Here is an 18,262-nt window from a genome sequence, read left to right as displayed (position 1 = left end):
GGGGTTAGGCGATCCCTCAGCCTTAGCCTCCAGAAGTGCTGGGATTACAGACATGCACCACTATGCCTAGCCCATACCTGTATATTTATCTCTACAGTGATTTTGCTTGTTAATACAAATGGTAATATAAAGTGCTTATTTTTTTGCAGCTTTACTTTTTTCACTGAACAATATGCATTGGAACAATTTCCATGTTGGTGAATGTGTCCTATTTTGGTTTTCTTAAACTTTTATAGCATTCCATATTAACAGATAGACCATATTTAACTATTCACCTATAGGTGGACATTTAGGTGGTGTTCAGTTTTTCACTTGTGGGTTCAATACTGCACTATACAACCTTTTATATGTCTTCTTGTGTGCATCAGTGGCTTTTAAAATGTATAGTGTTGGCCGGGTGCAATGGCTCATGCCTGTAATCCCAGCACTTCGGGAGGCTGAAGCAGGCAGATCATGGGGTCAGGAGTTCAAGACCAGTCTGACCAATGTTATGAAACCCTGTGTCTACTAAAAGTAAAATACTAGCCGAGCATGGTGGCGCATACCTGTAATCCGAGCTACTCAGGAGGCTGAGGCAGGAGAATCGCTGAGGCTGAGGTGGAGGTTGCAGTGAGCCAAGATCGCGCCATTGCACACCAACCTGGGCAACAGAGTGAGAGATCTGTCTCAAAAAAAAAAAAATAAATGAATAAAATAAAATGTGTAGTCTTAACTAGGCTGGTGAAAAATATAAATATGCCCGGAAGTACTGCTTGTCTTTATGCCATAGACCTTACACTTTGAGTATTCTTGGCACCATTAATTATCAGGGAGACATCAGATTTTGGGGTAGTGTACTGCTGAATGGAATATATTTATTAATTATTTTGATCAGTTATTAAATATTTAATGAAATAGTGTACCCCATCAGGAGAAAATGTTTTTGAGCATAGTCCTCCAATATTTGGATATTTATAAATTAATTATATATGACATACTTTGTATGTTAAATATTAGCTTTAGTCTCTTATTGTGAGTATTTGTCATGTCAGAAGCCTTCCAATTTTTGGTTATATGTCTACATTTGCAAAATTGCCCATGTTATGGGTCAGGCCTCCTCAGTATGTGTACTAGTGAAAACTTCAATTCTCAGCTTCTCCTTTTTTTTTTTTTTTTTTTTTTTTTTTGAGATGGGCTCACTTTGTCACCCCGGCTGGAGTGCAGTATCACGATCTTGGCTCACTGTAATCTCCACCTCCCAGGTGCAAGCGATCCTCCTGTCTCAGCTCTCCAACTGGCTGGGACTACAGGTGTGTGCCACCATGCCCAGCTAATTCTTGTATTTTTTTTTTGTAGTAATGGGGTTTTGCCATATGGCCCATGGTGGTCTCAAACTAAGCTCAAGTGATCCACTCGCCTTGGACTCCCAAAGTGTTAGGATTATAGGTGTGAGCCACCGCCCCCACCCTCCATGTTTTCTTGGATGCAGGCATGTGATCTGCAGACACACTCGGATGACTTCTCTTTGAAAGTACACAATGTAAGGAAGTGAAGGTTCTATTTATAACTTCCATTTTGCAGTTAGGAATGGCAGCAGGATTGGTCAGCTTTACGTGGAGATAATAGTTGCAGATTGAGTTCCTAATAGAGATGTGGCTTTGGTGCTGGCAGTAGTAAAGGTTATAATGGATTTGAATCTTGTTATTTAATGCCTGGTAGTGACAGGGATAGTGGTTTCCTCACCAGATCTTGTGCAACATTATTTTGGGTGCTATTATCTTTGCATCTGTTTTTTCACCCCTCCTAGTGACAGTTGGAGTACTGACACTCTCCTTATTAAGTGTCCACTGCACCTTTCAGATGACCGGGTGCAGTGGCTCAACACCTGTAATCCCAGCACTTTGGTTTGGAGGCTAAGGTGGGTGAATCACTTAAGCTTGTGAGATTGAGACCAGTCTGGGCAACATGGTGAAATCCCATCTCTACTAAAAACAACAACAACAACAAAGAAATTAGCTGGGCATGGTGGCACGTGCCTGTGGTTCTAGCTACTCAATAGGCTGAGGTTGGAGGATCCCTAGAACCTGGGAGGCAGAGGCTGTAGTGGGCCAAGAGCACACCACTGCACTCTAGCCTAGGCCCCAGAGTGAGACCCCATCTCAAAAAATAACTACCTTTCAGTCTGGGCATGGTGGTGCATGCCTGTAATCCCAGCACTTTGGGAGGCCAAGGCAGGCTGAGAGATTGAAATCAGGAATTCAAGGCCAGCCTGCACAACATGGTGAAATCCTGTCTACAAAAAGTACAAAAATTTACCAGATGTGGTGGCATGTGGCTGTAGCTTGGGAGGCTGAGGTGGGAGTATTGGTTGATCCTGGGAGGTTGAAGCTGCAGTGAGCTGAAGTGCCACTGTATTCCAGCCTGGGCAAAAGAGTGAGACCCTGTTTCAAAAATAAAAGAAAACCCTTCTGCTTAATTTAGCCAGAGTGGATATGAATAATGATTGATTGTTTAAAAACTTTGATGAGGTACTTTTGGTACAGCAAGCACTTTTTGCATGTATTTATAGTGGCAAATATGAAAGTGTCTTGCTCTTGAAAATTGCTAGTTTTGCTGGGTGTGGTGTCTCACACCTATAATCCCAGCACTTTGGGAAGCTGAGGTGGGTGGATCACGAGGTCGGGAGTTCAAGATCAGCCTGGCCAAGATGGTGAAACTCCATCTCTACTAAAAATACAAAAAATTAGCTGGGTATGGTGGTGGGCGCTTGTAATCGCAGCTACTTGGGAGGCTGAGGCAGAGAATTGCTTGAATCCAGGAGGTGGAGGATACAGTGAGCTGAGATCGCCTCACTGCACTCCAGCCTGGGCGACACAGCAAAACTCCTGTCTGAAAAAAAAAAAAAGAAAGAAAAAAGAAAATTGCTACTTATAAGTTCTTAAGTAGTACTTTGATACTTCTCCTGGTGGGGCTGTTCAAAAACCAGTTGGTTTCCTCCCTGAGCTGCTTAGGATATGAGGAAGTTGTGAATTAACATCTCTAATCCAAGATGTTGCTATAGTTATTCATGGTGCTACTTCAAAGATGGTTTAGCTCCCCATGTAAGGGTTGTTATCTTGTTACTGGTTTTGCTATTGTAAAAGCTTCTAGCAGCCATGAAACTGAAAGCCAGGAAGCACTACGTAGCAAAAGACTTCTGTTTTAATTAATTAATTTATTTATTTATATTTTGAGATGGAGTCTCACTCTGTTACCCAGGCTGGAGTGCAGTGGCACAGTCTTGGGTCAGTGTAGCCTCTGCCTCCAGGTTTAAGTGATTCTTCTGCCTCAGCCTCCCAAGCGACTGGGACTACAGCCACACGCTAACATGCCTGGCTCATTTTTTTCTTCTCTTTTTGAGACGAAGTTTCAATCCTGTTGCCTAGGCTGGAGTGTAATGGTGTGATCTTGGTTCACTGCAACCTCCGCCTCCTGGATTCAAGCGATTCGCCTGCCTCAGCCTCCCAAGTAGCTGGGATTACAGGCACCCACCACCATGCCTGGCTAATTTTTGTATTTTTATTTATTCTATTTTTTTTTTTTTTGAGACAGAGTCTCGCTCTGTCGCCCAGGCTGGAGTGCAGTGGCCAGATCTCAGCTCACTGCAAGCTCCACCTCCCGGGTTCACGCCATTCTCCTGTCTCAGCCTCCTGAGTAGCTGGGACTTACAGGCGCCCGCCACCTCGCCCGGCTAGTTTTTTTTTTTTTTTTTTGTATTTTTCAGTAGAGACAGAGTCTCACCATGTTAGCCAGGATGGTCTCGATCTCCTGACCTTGTGATCCGCCCGTCTCGGCCTCCCAAAGTGCTGGGATTACAAGTTTGAGCCACCGCGCCTGGCCTAATTTTTGTATTTTTAGTAGAGACGGGGTTTCACCACATTGGCCAGGCTGGCTTGAACTCCTGACCTCAGGTGATCCACCTGCCTTGGTCTCCCAAAGTGTTGGGGATTACAGGTGTGAGCCACTGCGCCCGACCTAATTTTTGTATTTTTATTGAAGAGTGTCAGTGTTTCACCACGTTGGCCAGGCTGGTCTCGAACTCCTGACCTCAAGTGGGTCCATCAACCTTCGCCTCCCAAAGTGCTGAGATTACAGGTGTGAGTCACTGTGCCTGACCTAGGCGTTATATTCTTAAAGATAGAGAAGCAGAATGATTACATAATGATTGGGTGGCAGAATGAAGTTAATTTTTTTTTTCTGTTATACCATAATTGTCTCAGTTTTTGGAATTACTCTTTAATTTAGCTTTAAGAAAAAACACCGGTATTATTTTCTTGAAATATAATGAACAAGCTATTCTGAGAATACCTCATGGCTCTTTTCAGTCTTTACCTCCTGGACTCAAGTGATCCTCTTGCCTCAGGCTCTCAAATAGCTGGGACTGTAGGCATGTGCCACCACGCCTGGCTAATTTTTCAAGTAGAGACAGGATTTTGCCATGTTGCCCAGGCTGGTCTCGAACTCCTGAGCTCAAGCAATTTGCCTGCCTCAGCCTCCCATAGTGCTGGGATTAAAGGCATGAGTCACCATGCCTGGCCCTTTTTGTTTTGTTTTTTGAGACAGTCCCGCTTTGTCATCCAGGCTGTAGTACAGTGGGGTGATCTTAGCTCACTGTAGCCTCAGTCTCCCAAACTCAAACAATCCTCCAGCCTTAGCCTCCCAAGTAACTGGAACTATAGATGTATACCACGACCGGCTAAGTTTTTAATCTTTTTTGTAGAGATGGGGTCTTCCTATGTTGCTAAACTGGACTTGAACTTCTGGTTTCAAGCAATCCTCCCGTCTTGGCCCCTGAAAGTGCTGGGATGACAAGTGTCAGCCATTGCTAATTCAACACATATAAAGTTTTTTTAAAGCAGAGATTTAAGCTGGTAAAAAAGCAAATGAGGCTGGACATGGTGGTTTATGCCTGTAGCCCCAGCACTTTGGGAGGCTGATGCATGAGGATCACTGTAGCCCAGGCATTCAAGACCAGCCTAGGCAACATGGCAAAACCCCGTCTCTGTAAAAAATACAAAAAAATTAGCTGGGCATGGTGTCATGCACCTGTAATCCCAGGTATTTGGGAGGTTGAGAAGTTGGAGGATTGCTTCAGCTTGGAGGTTGAGGCTGCAGTGAGCCTTGATGGTGCCACTGTACTCTAGCCTAGGCTAGAGTGAGACCCTGTCTTAAAAAAGGTAGGAAAAAAAAAACAAACTTTCCTAGAGAAAAGCACACTTGACAGTTTTAGCCTTGGCTCTGGGTTGGTGCAGGAGAAGTCTTTGATGATTCTAACCACAGATCCTCTTTGATACCAGAGTATTGCTAGATTTTGCACTACCTATTATTTCCAAAAAACTCCAGTTAAAAATTTAAATCTAGTCCAGATTGGTAGTCTTCCTAGCAGACGTCTAGCAGAAGTAAAATCATCTCCTTTAGAGCCAGTTTAGGCCTGTTGTGGTGGGTCATACCTATAATCCCAGCACTTTCGGAGGCCAAGGTGAGATGATCCTTTGAGACCAGGAGTTCAAGACTTGCTAGACAACATAGCCACACCCCATCTCAACAAAAACAACCTATCCACGTGGTGGCTCAAACCTGTAGTCCTAGCTGGTCACCAGGCTGAGGTGGGATGATTGCTTGAGCCCAGGAGTTTGAGACTGCAGTGAGCTGTGATCATGCCCCTGCACTCCAGACTGGGCAACAGAGTGAGACCCTGTCTAAAAAAAGCCCATGTAGGCCGGGCGCGCTGGCTCAGGCCTGTAATCCTGGCACTTCAGGAGGCTGAGGCGGGCGGATCGTGAGGTCAGGAGATCGAGACTTCCCTGGCTAACATGGTGAAACCCTGTCTCTACTAAAAATACAAAAAACTAGCCGGGCGCGGTGGCAGGCGCCTGTAGTCCCAGCTACTCGGGAGGCTGAGGCAGGAGAATGGCATGAACCCGGGAGGCGGAGCTTGCAGTGAGCTGAGATCGCGCCACTGCACTCCAGTCTGGGCGACAGAGCGAGACTCCATCTCAAAAAAAAAAAAAAAAAAAGCCCATGTAAACGTCATCTTTGATAAAATTATTACAAAGTTCTAAGGAAAATGGCCTTACAGTGTAAAATTATGAAGCATGTAAGTCATTAGGATCATGATTTAGCAGAAAAAACAAGCCACAAAATTAAGCCCTCAAAATTACAAATATTGGAATTATCAAGTGTAGACTACACAATTAAAATGTTTGATATGCTTAAAAGAAGAAAAAAGATGGGCCAGAACAAAAAAGTTGATCAGATAGATTTGAGGAAAGAGCTAAAAGGAACTTTAAGAAATGAAAAATATAGAAAGGGAGCTTAGAAACTTCACTAGACAAGTTGAACAGCAAGTTAGAAACTTGAGAAAATTGGCGAACTGGAAGAAAGATCGTAAGACATTGTTCAGAATGCAACTAGAGAGACAACAAAATGGAAAATAGGAAAGAACTTGATACATGGAACATGATGACAAGGTAGCATATATTTTATTGGAGTTTCAGAAGGAAATAATAGAGCAGTTGGTGAAGAGTGAATATTTTAAGAGAGAATGGCTGAGAATTTTACAGAATTGATGAAATATTTCAGGGAGTTCTGCGAATCCCAGTTATATCAAATAAAAAACAATTTCACACTTAGACTTTTAATGAATGTAAAGCCTCATTAGCAAATCAGAGAGTAGAGAGAGATTAAGAATGGCAGTTAACCTGATGGCCGATTGCTTGTTAGCCATAGTATAAACCAGAAAGTACAGGATGTCTTTAAGGTGCCTGACAGGGGTTATATGCCTATTGAGAATTCTGTATATGGCAAGGATGGTTAAAAATGTATTTTCAGAGAAAGCACAACTTGAGAGAATTTACTAAGAAGTTCTGAATGATATCCTTTGGGTAGGTGGTAAATGATTTCAAAGAAAACTCCGAGATGCAAGAAAGAATGATGGACAAAGAAAATGGTCAACATTCATGTAAATTTAAGTAAATGTTGACTGGTATAAAAGTAAAATAATAGTATGTATTTAATATATTTGAAGGTACAGAATAATCTTTGCCTTTTTTTTTTTTTTTTTTTTTTTTTTGGAGAGATGGAGTCTTTCTCTGTCACCCAGGCTGGAGTGCAGTGGTGTGATCTCGGCTCACTGCAACCTCCACCTCCCAGGTTCAAGTGATTCTACTGCCTCAGCTTCCCAAGTGATTGGGACTACAGGTGCACACCACCACGTCCAGCTAATTTTTGTATTTTTTTAGTAGAGAGGGGGTTTCACTGTATGTTGGCCAAGCTGGTCTCGAACTCCTGACCTCATGATCCGCCTGCTTCGGCCTCTCAAAGTACTTTGATTACAGGCGTGAGCCACCGTACCCAGCCTGCTTTTAATGTACTTTAATATGCTCTGTTTTGAAAAAATCAGTACTAGAAACAATAATCTTAAATTTCGTATTTTTTTATGACTCAAAGCAGCATTTTAATAGAATGCTTTAGGCTGGGTGTGGTGGCTCACACCTGTAATCCCAGCACTTTAGGAGGCTGGGGCAGTAGGATCAAGAAGTCAGGAGGAGTTCAAGACCAGCCTTGACAATATGGTGAAATCCGTCTCTACTAAAAATACAAAAATTATCCGGGCGTAGTGGCACACACCTATAATCCCAGTTTCTTGGAAGGCTGAGGCAGGAGAATCGCTTGAGGTTGCAGTGAGCCAAGATCTTGCCACTGCACTCCAGCCTGGGCAACAGCAAGACTCCATCACAAAAAAAAAAAAAAAAAGAATGCTTTGTAAGTGGGGGGAAAACCAATCTGGTCTAGTTACTGTGGCAGATCATGTTTTCTTCCAGCCTATATCCACATGCTTAGGTACTTCTTGCAGTTGTAATCATTGTGTAGTTAATCCTTTGTTTCTGGAGTCAGGCTGCCTTGGGTTTGAATCCTTCCTTCATATTTCATCTTTCTATGTCTTTAATTGGGTTTGTTATTACTCCGTACCTCTCATAATGGGATAATCTATAAAAGAGATACTAATACTTACATTGGTTGTTTTGTTTTGTTTTGTTTTTGAGACGGAGTCTTGTTTTGTCACCCAGGCTGGAGTGCAGTGGCATGCTCTTGGCTTACTGCAACCTCCGCCTCCCAGGTTCAAGTGATTCTCCTGCCTCAGTCTCCTGAGTAGCTGGGACTACAGGCACCCGCCACCACGACTGGCTAAATTTTTTGGTTTTGGCAGAGACAGGGTTTCATCATGTTGGACAGGTTGGTCTCACACTCCTGACCTCAAGTGATCTGCCTGCCTTGGCCTCCCAAAGTGCTAGGATTGCAGGCTTGAGCCACCGCACCCGGCCTACATTGTTTTAAAAAGTAGGGGAGATGACGCATAAAAAGCATTCTGTACAGTGCCTAGCCCACAGAATTGTTTTAACACTTTTGCTTTTGTTATTATGGCAGTTACAGCTGTTTTTTCCACTCTATTGTGTGAAAGCATTTTCCAGTTTTCGTACATTTCCATATTTAATCAACCCTAAGATGCATATTTTTGCACATTTTAACTTTGAAAATTGGGATACACCTTAAAATATTTGGTGTGTGATAGCTGAATAAACAGCAGTTTTTTCTTTGTGATATTAGTATCCCATCCGATTTATAAAATGCGTTAATGTGGTATCTTTATAATTTTGGATTGCTGTGTAATACTTAGTAAGTATATCGTTTCTTGTATTCCTCATCTGTTTAAACAGGGTTATTTGCATTTCTTAGCATTCAAAAATAATGCTAATATACGTAGAAATATGAGTTGAATCATTTTATATAGTCTCTATAAAAGGATTTTCGCCAACTCTATGCCGGTTGGGAAATTATTATATTATCATCATCATTATTATTTTTTTGAGATGGAGTCCCCCTCTGTCGCCCAGGCTGGAGTGCCATGGGGCAGTCTTGGCTCACTGCAACCTCTGACTTCTGGGTTCAAGCAATTCTCTTGCCTCAGCCTCCCGAGGAGCTGGGATTACAGATGCCCGCCACAATGCTTGGCTAATTTTTTTTATATGTTTAGTAGTGATGGGGTTTCGTCATGTTGGCCAGGCTGGTCTTGAACTCCTGACATCAGGTCATCCGCCCGCCTCAGCCTCCCAAAGTATTGGGATTACAGGCGTGAGCCACGACACCCGGCTGGGAAATTATTCTTAAGGGCTTTGCCAAACTAGTAAATATAAATAGTACTTTATTTTCCTATTTATGTCCATGCATTTATACTTTTTTAAACTTTTTATTTTCTTAGTCTTTTTAGGTTTTTTAGGTTTCAGTTTTATAGCATGCTATACTCATCTTTTGTAATTTTATGTTTCTTCAAAGCTAATTTTCTATGACATAATAGTTTACATTTAACTTCACTTATGCAGTGATTTTGATAGAATGCATTGGTGTTTGTGTAGTATACTTTTGAGGGTGAGACAGCAGAATTGCCTTCCATTCAAAACTGACATGCTTTATAAAAAAGTATATGCAGTGTTTTCTTTTTTGAAACGGAGTCTTGCTCTGTCACCCAGGCTGGAGTGCAGTGGCATAATCTCGGCTCACCACAACCTCCGCCTACAAGGTTCAGGCGATTCTCCTGCCTCAGCCTCCAGAGTAGCTGAGATTACAGGTGCACACCACCACGCCTGGCTAATGTTTGTATTTTTGGTAGAGATGGGATTTTTACCATATTGGTCAGGCTGATATCCATCTCCTGACCTCATGATCCGCCTGCCTCAGCCTCCCAAAGTGCTGGAGTTAACAGGTGTGAGCCAGTGTCCCTGGCCTATAATTTTTTTTGTTTTTTAAGACGGAGTCTTGCTCTTGTCACCCAGGCTGGGATGCAATGGCGTGATTTTGGCTCACTGCAACCTTCAGCTCCTGGGTTCAAACGATTCTCCTGCCTCAGCCTCCTGAGTAGTAGCTGGGATTACAAGTGCCCGCCACCACACCCAGCTAATTTTTGTATTGTTTAGCAGAGACAGGGTTTCACCATGTTGGTCAGGCTCATCTCGAACTCCTGACCTCAGGTGATCCACCTGCCTTGGCCTCCCAAAGTTCTGGAATTACAGGCATGAGCCACTGCACCCAGCCATATAATTTTTAAAATAAGGACTTCTTGACCCAGTGCAGTGGCTCATGCCTGTAATCCCAGTGATTTGGGAGGCTGAGTTTGAGAGGATCTGTTGAGGCCAGGAGTTTTGAGACTAGCCTGGGCAGCATAATGAAAACCCAATTCTGCCAAAATTTTTTTTTAATTAATGGGGCATGGTGTTCCAGACCTGTAGTCCTAGCTACTTAGGAGGTTGAGGCAAGAGCATAATTTGAACCCCGGAGTTTGAGGCTACATTGAGCTATGAGCACACCACTGTACTCCAGCCTGGATGACAGAGTAGACCCTGTCTATAAAGATAGTAAAAATAAAAATGTTTTACCTCAGTTTACAGTTAACAAAATTGAGGCTCAGAAGAGTGAAGGGGTGGCCTGCCCTCCACACCTGTGGGTGCTTCTCGTTAGGTGGAACGAGAGACTTGAGAAAAGAAATAATACACAGAGACAAAGTATAGAGAAAGAAAAGCGGGGCCCAGGGGACCGGTGCTGTGCTTACAGAGGACCCACACCGGCCCGGTCTCTGAGTTCCCTCAGTATTTATTGCTCAAAAGATAAGGGAGTAAATCAGCAGTAAGACATACAGATACACGGAGATGTTACATTTACCAGGGACGGGCAGGAGACAGATGTTTTTCTTTTACTGAGATTTAAGAGAATGGTACCGACCTTCAACCACAAGCTGGCTTTAAGCATTTGCCTAACAAAGCACATTCCTTACAGCCCAAAATCTTTTTAACTTTAATTAGCACAGCGATGTCTCCAGCAAGGACAAGATTGGGGGTAGAGTCACAAATTAACAGCATCTCAAATACAGAGGCAAATGGAGTCTCTTAAATTTACTTCTTTCTATATAAACACAGTAACAAGCTGACCTCTTTTTTCCCCACAGAAGAGTTAAGAAATTTTGCCAAGGTCGCACAATAATAAAAAGTTCATACTAGAGCTGTTTTTGGATTCAGGAGTGACTCCAGCATCTCAATCATTGTGTGTTTAGATGAAGATTATTAAACTACCTTGAGGCTGGGTGCGGTGGCTCCCGCCTGTAATCCCAGCACTTTGGGAGGCCGAGGAGGGTGGATCACCTGAGGTCAGGGGTTTGAGGCCAACTTGACTAACATGGTGAAACCCTGTCTCTACTAAAAACACAAAAATTTGTCCAGCGTGGTGCCGGACCCTTGTAATCCCAGCTACTCAAGAGGCTGAGGCAGGATAATAGCTTGAACCCAGGACAGGGAGGTTGCAGTGAGCCAAGATTGCACCACTGCACTCCAACCTGGGCAACAGAGCGAGACTCTTGTCTCAAAAAAAAAAAAAAGCTACCTTGAAATGATGATTTTGTCACATAACTACTCTACATAGCAACTCTTTGAGTAAGGGGTATTTCTAATGGGTATATGGCCCTTTCACTGTATCCTTTTCAAGTAAGTAAATGAATGTTGTACTCCTTGTATTTATTGGGATTTAATGTTTGATCTCTTGTTTCTGAGAGCTGTACCTTTAACATTTGCCATCCTCTTGGGTAGGCATGTATCTGGTATTCTCAGAATGGAGGAGAGAGGGAGAGAATAAGTGTGTAAATACATGCATTTTCTCCTATTGAAAAATGCTTAATGTCAAATACTGTTGACATGGCGGGAGAGCTTGGCTATCACAAGCTACTCAGAATTCTATTCTGCTATCAGTCAGAAATTATGCCGTACCCAGAAAGCTTGAGTTTATCACCCTTAGGGTTGGGCTTCGGCATCTTCATCATCTCTCTTACTGTCAACTACAGCATCAATGCCAAAGCTCTCTAGGAGCCAGGAGCTGGGTCTTACTGAGGTGGACCCTAGCTTTGCCTGCCAGCTCTGCAATTTACTTCCTAGATCATTTGTGCCCTGGGACACAAGCTACTAGTTTGTCACTGGAACCTCTCTGGGCCTGTCTCAGAATGGGATTAACATAAAGGAGTGGAACTGTTCAGCAGAGGCAGGGAGAAATAAGTGAGTTGCCTTCTCCTCAGCTTCTCTTTACCACCTTCCCTTGCCCGTTTCCTCCTCCTTCCCCTGCCAGATTCCAGGGTTACAAATAAAGGCTTCTTTCTTCTGTTTAATTCCATTGTTACCAACCCTCGTTTGCCCTTCTCTAGAATCTCTCTACTCGCATATTGCGTCCCCTTCTGTACCTCCTTCTCCTCACCTCCACCCACTGTACCCAACCATCTTCCTGACCAAGGAGGACATGAAGGGTTGAATGTCAGGATCACCCTCCCCTGAGGGAGGAGGACAGGGAGATCTCTGGGCTGAGGCTGCTGTCTCCTTCCCACTGTCCTTTCTGCAGGTCCTCAGTTGGCACATTAGGGTGGACTTGCTGCTGGGTAGGCATCTCACCTCCAGTCCACAGTGCTTAGTTGTACCTTTTATTATGCTGTAATGTTTATTTGTTAGGGCATACACATGAATAGCAAGTTTCGTTAAAATGGATTATCCCCCTCCCCAACACAGAAATTATGCGATACCTAAATGCCCACATCACATTCACCAATCAACTCAGCTTCAAATCAGTGGCTACCAAAGGCAGGGCAGTGGGAGAGTACTGCTCTCCTTTGGGTACAAAACAGGTGTATTTTCTGTAGAGAATTTTTAAACAATAATAAAAATGACTGAAAGGTATACACTTGTTGTCCTACACTTGGAAATTCTAAAGCGTATAAGTGATGAAATACTTCTTACTACTACCACCATTTCAAGGCGCAGACCCTGCTCTCAAGATATGAGTGAACCTAGGCATGGAACAGGGCATTATGTTTGGTATGTGTGTGTGAGTGAGTGTGTGTGTGTGTGTGTGTGTGTGTTTTCTTTTTTGAGACGAATCTCACTCTGTCTCCCAGGCTGAAGTGCAATGGTGCAAACTCAGCTACTCAGCTCACTGCAACCTCTCTCCCAGGCTCAAGCCATTCTCCCACCTCAGCATCCCGAGTAGCTGGGACTGCAGGTGCCCACCAACACGCCCGGCTAATTTTGTATTTTTTGTAGAGATAGCATTTCTCCGTGTTTGTTGCCCAGACTGGTCTCAAACTCATGAGCTCAAGCGATCCGCCCACCTTGGCCTCCCAAAGTGCTGGGATTATAGGAATGAGCCATCGTGCCCTGCCTCAAGAGATAAATCTTCCTTAAATGGCACTGTTTAAAATAGTCATGCTGTAGACATTAAGAACATACACTTGCAGGACAGATGGAAAAAAAATTCCAATATAAAGCATATCACTGCTTTTAACTCAGGATAAAATTTCTAGTTATAGAATTGTTCAGACTCTAAAGTCTCTGTCACAGCTTAGATGGCAATAAAATATTTATATTTTATAATATAAATATATATAATATTCTGGAAAATTAGATAACTAAGAAATTTGCTGTAGATGCAAAAATACACAAGTGTCTCAAAAGTTATGTAAATATTTTAAATTTTGTGACATTTGCAAGTAGGTTGGGGTAAAGCAATATTTCTGTTTTATTTATTTTTCTGAGACAGGGTCTCCTCTGTCACCTAGGCTGGAGTGTGATGGTGTGTTTACAGCTCACTGTAGCCTCGAACTTCCTGGACTCATGTGATTCTCCTGCCTCAGCCTCCCAAAGTGCTGGGATTACAGGCGTGAGCCATTGCACCTGGGCAGTATTTCTGTTTTAATATTTAGAGAGACCTATTTTTTCTTATATAGGAAGCTAAATTTTATATAGATATTTCAAATTTTCAAGTTGATCAAAAACTTTAGTATTATTATTTGTTAAATATAATTATTGGGTTTCTCTCCCACTTTTAAGTAATGGAAAAGCGATTTTATCTAAATCTGTAATTTTCATGCTCTGATTTTAAAAATTTACAAATAGATCCTTCGATTATTTAGCAGGTAACATCTAAAGGAACTGGTTTAAATCCTAATGCCAAAGTATGGCAAGAAATTGCTCCTGGAAATACTGATGCCACCCCAGTAACTCATGGAACTGAAAGCTCTTGGCATGAAACAGCAGCTACATCAGGTGCTCATCCTGAGGGTAAGTCTTAAATATTTGGTCATAAAAATCACAGTTTGGTTAAATGTATGGCCAAGCAAGTTTACTGAACTTGAGATACATCACCGCCCCCCCCCCCCTTTTTTTTTGAGACAGAGTCTCGCTCTGTCACGCAGGCTGGAGTACAGTGGCGCGATCTTTGCTCACTGCAACCTCCGCCTCCCCAGGTTCAAGCAATTCTCCTGCCTCAGCCTCCCAAGTAGCTGGGATTACAGGCGCCCGGTTTTATCTCATGCCTGTGATCCCACATCTGGTTACCACACCCGGCTAATTTTTGTATTTTTAGTAGAGACGGAGTTTTATCATGTTGTCCAGGCTGGTCTCGAACTCCTGACCTCAGGTGATCCGCCTACCTCGGCCTCCCAAAGTGCTGGGATTAAAGGCGTGAGCCACCATGCCTGGCCAGGATATATCCTTTGATTATTTGATTAAGTATATTTATCAATTTGTTTTTCCTTTAAACATACTGCATCCAGGATTTATGTTTAACAGGTAGTTTGTGTATAATTTTCATTTATACCTAACATGAATAGATTGCCACTGATTTCAAGTAGTAGCTATGTCTTTGGGTCCAGCATGCAACCCATCTATAATAATGATACTTATAAGTTAGTTTTTATCTACCATCATTGACTCTCCTGTTTACTCACTGTTCGACCTTGGGCAAATAACTTAATTTCTCTATGCTTTTTTCCTCCATCTGTAAAACAGAAGCAATCTTAATTACAGCACAGGATTTTCTGATAATTAAATGAATAAAGTACATGGAGTAGTCTGATACATGGATAATGCTATATACGTTTTAGCAATTGTTGATCATTTTAGTTTATCCGTAATTGTAAAAACTTTCTCCCTTGGAATGATAACGCTTGCTTAAAACCACGCGGATATACTCCGAACTGGTAGAATACCTTAAAATCTTTTTATAGGTGACATACTGACCAGGGTTCCTGAAAATAGAATTTAAAGAATTCCCATTTACTTTCAGCGTCTGTCTTTAATACAGGTAATGCAGAGCTCTCAGAAGATACATGTAAAGAATATGAAGTAATGTATTCTTCGTCTTGTGAAACCACAAGAAATACTACAGGCATTGAAGAATCAACTGATGGGATGATTTTAGGACCAGAAGATCTGAGTTACCAAATATATGATGTTTCCGGTAAAGTTAATGGTTTTATTGTTAAAATGGGAATTCAGTACAGGACACCCCCCCACACCCATGGTCTCTTTATCCTTGTTCTGATAAACCTTTGGCATTATTTTCTTATTTGAAAAGAAGGTTATGTTAATGAAATGTTAGTTGATTGTTACACTGTTTTCAGATAACATGACATTTGTAAGTTAAATGATTGTTTATGAGGGTTCTATTAAAGGAAAGCGTGAAATTAAAGATAACAGGAAAAAAGGCAGGGTGGCTCACACCTGTAATCCCAGCACTTTAGGAGGCCGAGGTGGGCAGATCTCTTGGGGTCGGGGTTCGAAACTAGCCTGGCCAACATGGTGAAACACTGTCTTATACTGGAAAAAAAAAAAAACACAAAAATTAGCTGGGCGTGGTGGCATGCACCTGTAATCTCAAGATCATGCCACTGCACTCCAGCCTGGGTGACAGAGTGAAACTGTGTCTGAAAAGAATTTTTACATATCTATATAGAAACAACGGCCGACTTTGAACATAGAGTTAAAGTGATATGGCAAGCAGTTGGTGTTTTTGTTGTTGTTGTTGTTTTTTTGAGACGGAGTCGTGCTGTGTCACCCAGGCTGGAGTACAGTGGCGCTATCTGGGCTCACTGCAAGCTCCGCCTCCCAGGTTCACACCATTCTCCTGCCTCAGCCTCCTGAGTAGCTGGAACTACAGACACCCACTGCCGAGCCTGGCTGATTTTTTGTATTTTTTTTTTTTTTTTTAGTAGAGACGGGGTTTCACCATGTTAGCCAGGGTGGTCTCGATCTCCTGACCTCGTGATCCACCCACCTTGGCCTCCCAAAGTGCTGGGATTACAGGCGTGAGCCACCGCGCCCAGCCGTGGTGGTGTTTTTTTTTTTTTTTGTTATTGAGAGGGAGTCTCGCTCTGTCGCCCAGGCTGGAGTGCAGTGGCGTGATCTCGGCTCACTGCAACCTCTGCCTCCTGGGTTCAAGTGATTCTCCTGTCTCAGCCTCCCGAGCAGCTGGGATTACAGGCACGCACCACCACACCCAGCTAGTTTTGTATTTTTAGTAAAGATGGGGTTTCACCACATTGGCCAGGCTAGTCTCAATCTCCTGACCTCAAGTAATCCACCTTCCTTGGCCTCCCAAAGTGCTGGGATTACAGGCGTGAGCCACCATGACCGGCCTTTAAGTGCTTTTAGTATTGTGCTTTGTTAATTTTTTGATAAAAATAACTCTTAAACTAATATGAAATGTATCTAATGAAAGAATATCTAAGTTGAGAGAAATTAGACTTTGAACTATCCAATTTATAAAAATAATAAAAACTACAGTTTGGGCCAGGCACAGTGGCTTACGCCTGTGGCCATGGTAGGAGGATTGCTTGAGCCCAGGAGTTTGAGAACAGTTTGGGCAATATAATGAGAGCCTGTCTCTACAAAAAAATAAAAATAAAAAATTAGCTGGGTATCATGGCACAAGTTTGTGGTCCTAGCTACTCGAGAAGCTGTAATGGGAGGATCATTTGAGCCCAGGAGGTTGAGGCTGTACTGAGGTGTGATTGCACCACTGTACTCTAGCCTGGGCAACAAAGGGAGACCCTGGTTCTCTCAAACAATAGCTTTGTGGTGAATTTTGATTGTAGATACTTTGTGGCTTCTGAGTACAACAGTATGTCAGATTTATCACGTCTGCTAACATGCTATTAACTTTTTTCCCCTCCTTTTCTACCATCAGGAGAAAGCAATTCAGCAATTTCTACAGAAGACCTAAAAGAATGTCTGAAGAAACAATTAGAATTCTGTTTTTCACGGTATTGCTATTTCCCCTTTATTGAATTTGATTAGTAGGTATAAAATATGTGTGAAATAGAGTACGAGGATGGTGATTATTATTTAACTAGTTTTTTTTATTTTTTATTTTCTTGAGACAGAGTCTCATGCTGTTGCTGGACTGGAGTGCAGTGGTGTGATCTTGGCTCACCGCAGCCTCCACCTCCCGGGTTCAAGAGATTCTGGTGCGTCAGCCTCCAGAGTAGCTGGAATTACGGACGTGTGTCCATCACGCCCAGCTAATATTTGTAGTTTTAGTAGAGACGGGGTTTCACCATCTTGGCCAGGCTGGTCTCAAACTTGCAACCTCATGTGACTCGCCCTCCTCTGCCTCCCAAAGTGTTGGGATTACAGGCGTGTGGTACCACGCTCGGCCCTTTATCTAGATTTAAAAGTGTAGGGCCGGGCACCGTGGCTCACACCTGTAATCCCAGCACTTTGGGAGACTTTGGTGGCTGGATCACCTGAAGCCAGGAGTTAGAGACCTGCCTGACCAACATGGAGAAACCCTGTCTCTACTAAAAATGCAAAAATTAGCCGGACATGGTGGCACATGCCTGTAATCCCAGCTACTCGGGATGCTGAGGCAGGAGAATCACCTGAACCCCAGAGGCAAAGGTTGCAGTGAGCCGAGATCGCACCATTGCACTCCAGCCTGGACAACAAGAGTGAAACTCCATCTCAAGGAAAAAAAAAAAAGTGTAGTCTCCAATCTGATATGCAAAAGATCTATTCTTAATATAAAGATAACGAGGTTTCCATTGGATGTATTTTCTATGAACATACTCAATTTTGGAATTGACGTAAAGTTATTTCTTAATGCATGTTTTAATAGTTGATTCTTACAGTGTTAATCATAGAGTCATTTTTGGCAAAATAGTAAGGAGTTGGACACATAATTTATATTGCCAATGTCTTCTATTAAATAAGGAATCCTTTCAGGCAAACATTTCGAGAAGTCTTATTTACAGATAAGAATTATGGCCTGTGCGCAGTGGCTCATGCCTGTAATCCCAGCATTTTGGGAGGCCAAGGTGCGTGGATCACGAGGTCAGGGGTTTGAGACCAGCCTGGCCAACATGGAGAAACCCTGTCTCTAATAA

At 42.7% G+C, this 18,262-nt stretch overlaps 1 protein-coding gene across 13 annotated transcripts in view; it reads left to right on the top strand.

Moving 5' to 3' along the window:
* LARP4 (La ribonucleoprotein 4) overlaps window positions 1-18,262 on the top strand; it is an 86,203-nt gene that overhangs the window by 16,135 nt on the left and 51,806 nt on the right. For 10 of the 13 annotated variants that reach the window (XM_033222112.1, XM_033222106.1, XM_033222114.1 and 7 more), the window contains 3 exons: window positions 14,009-14,156; window positions 15,181-15,336; window positions 17,065-17,140. In XM_033222112.1, the coding sequence (XP_033078003.1) occupies window positions 15,225-15,336; window positions 17,065-17,140 (188 nt within the window). In that variant the 5' untranslated portion in view covers window positions 14,009-14,156; window positions 15,181-15,224. The remainder of the gene's footprint in view (window positions 1-14,008; window positions 14,157-15,180; window positions 15,337-17,064; window positions 17,141-18,262) is intronic. The other 3 variants (XM_033222111.1, XM_033222103.1, XM_033222108.1) reach the window with 1 other exon arrangement.

This window comes from Trachypithecus francoisi, unplaced genomic scaffold (genome assembly GCF_009764315.1).
Source record: "Trachypithecus francoisi isolate TF-2019V2 unplaced genomic scaffold, Tfra_2.0 Lachesis_group11, whole genome shotgun sequence".
In the NCBI taxonomy this organism is placed as follows: Eukaryota; Metazoa; Chordata; class Mammalia; order Primates; family Cercopithecidae; genus Trachypithecus; species Trachypithecus francoisi.
The sequence above is the reverse complement of the archived record's forward strand: the minus strand, read 5'-3'. Positions and strand labels throughout refer to the sequence as shown.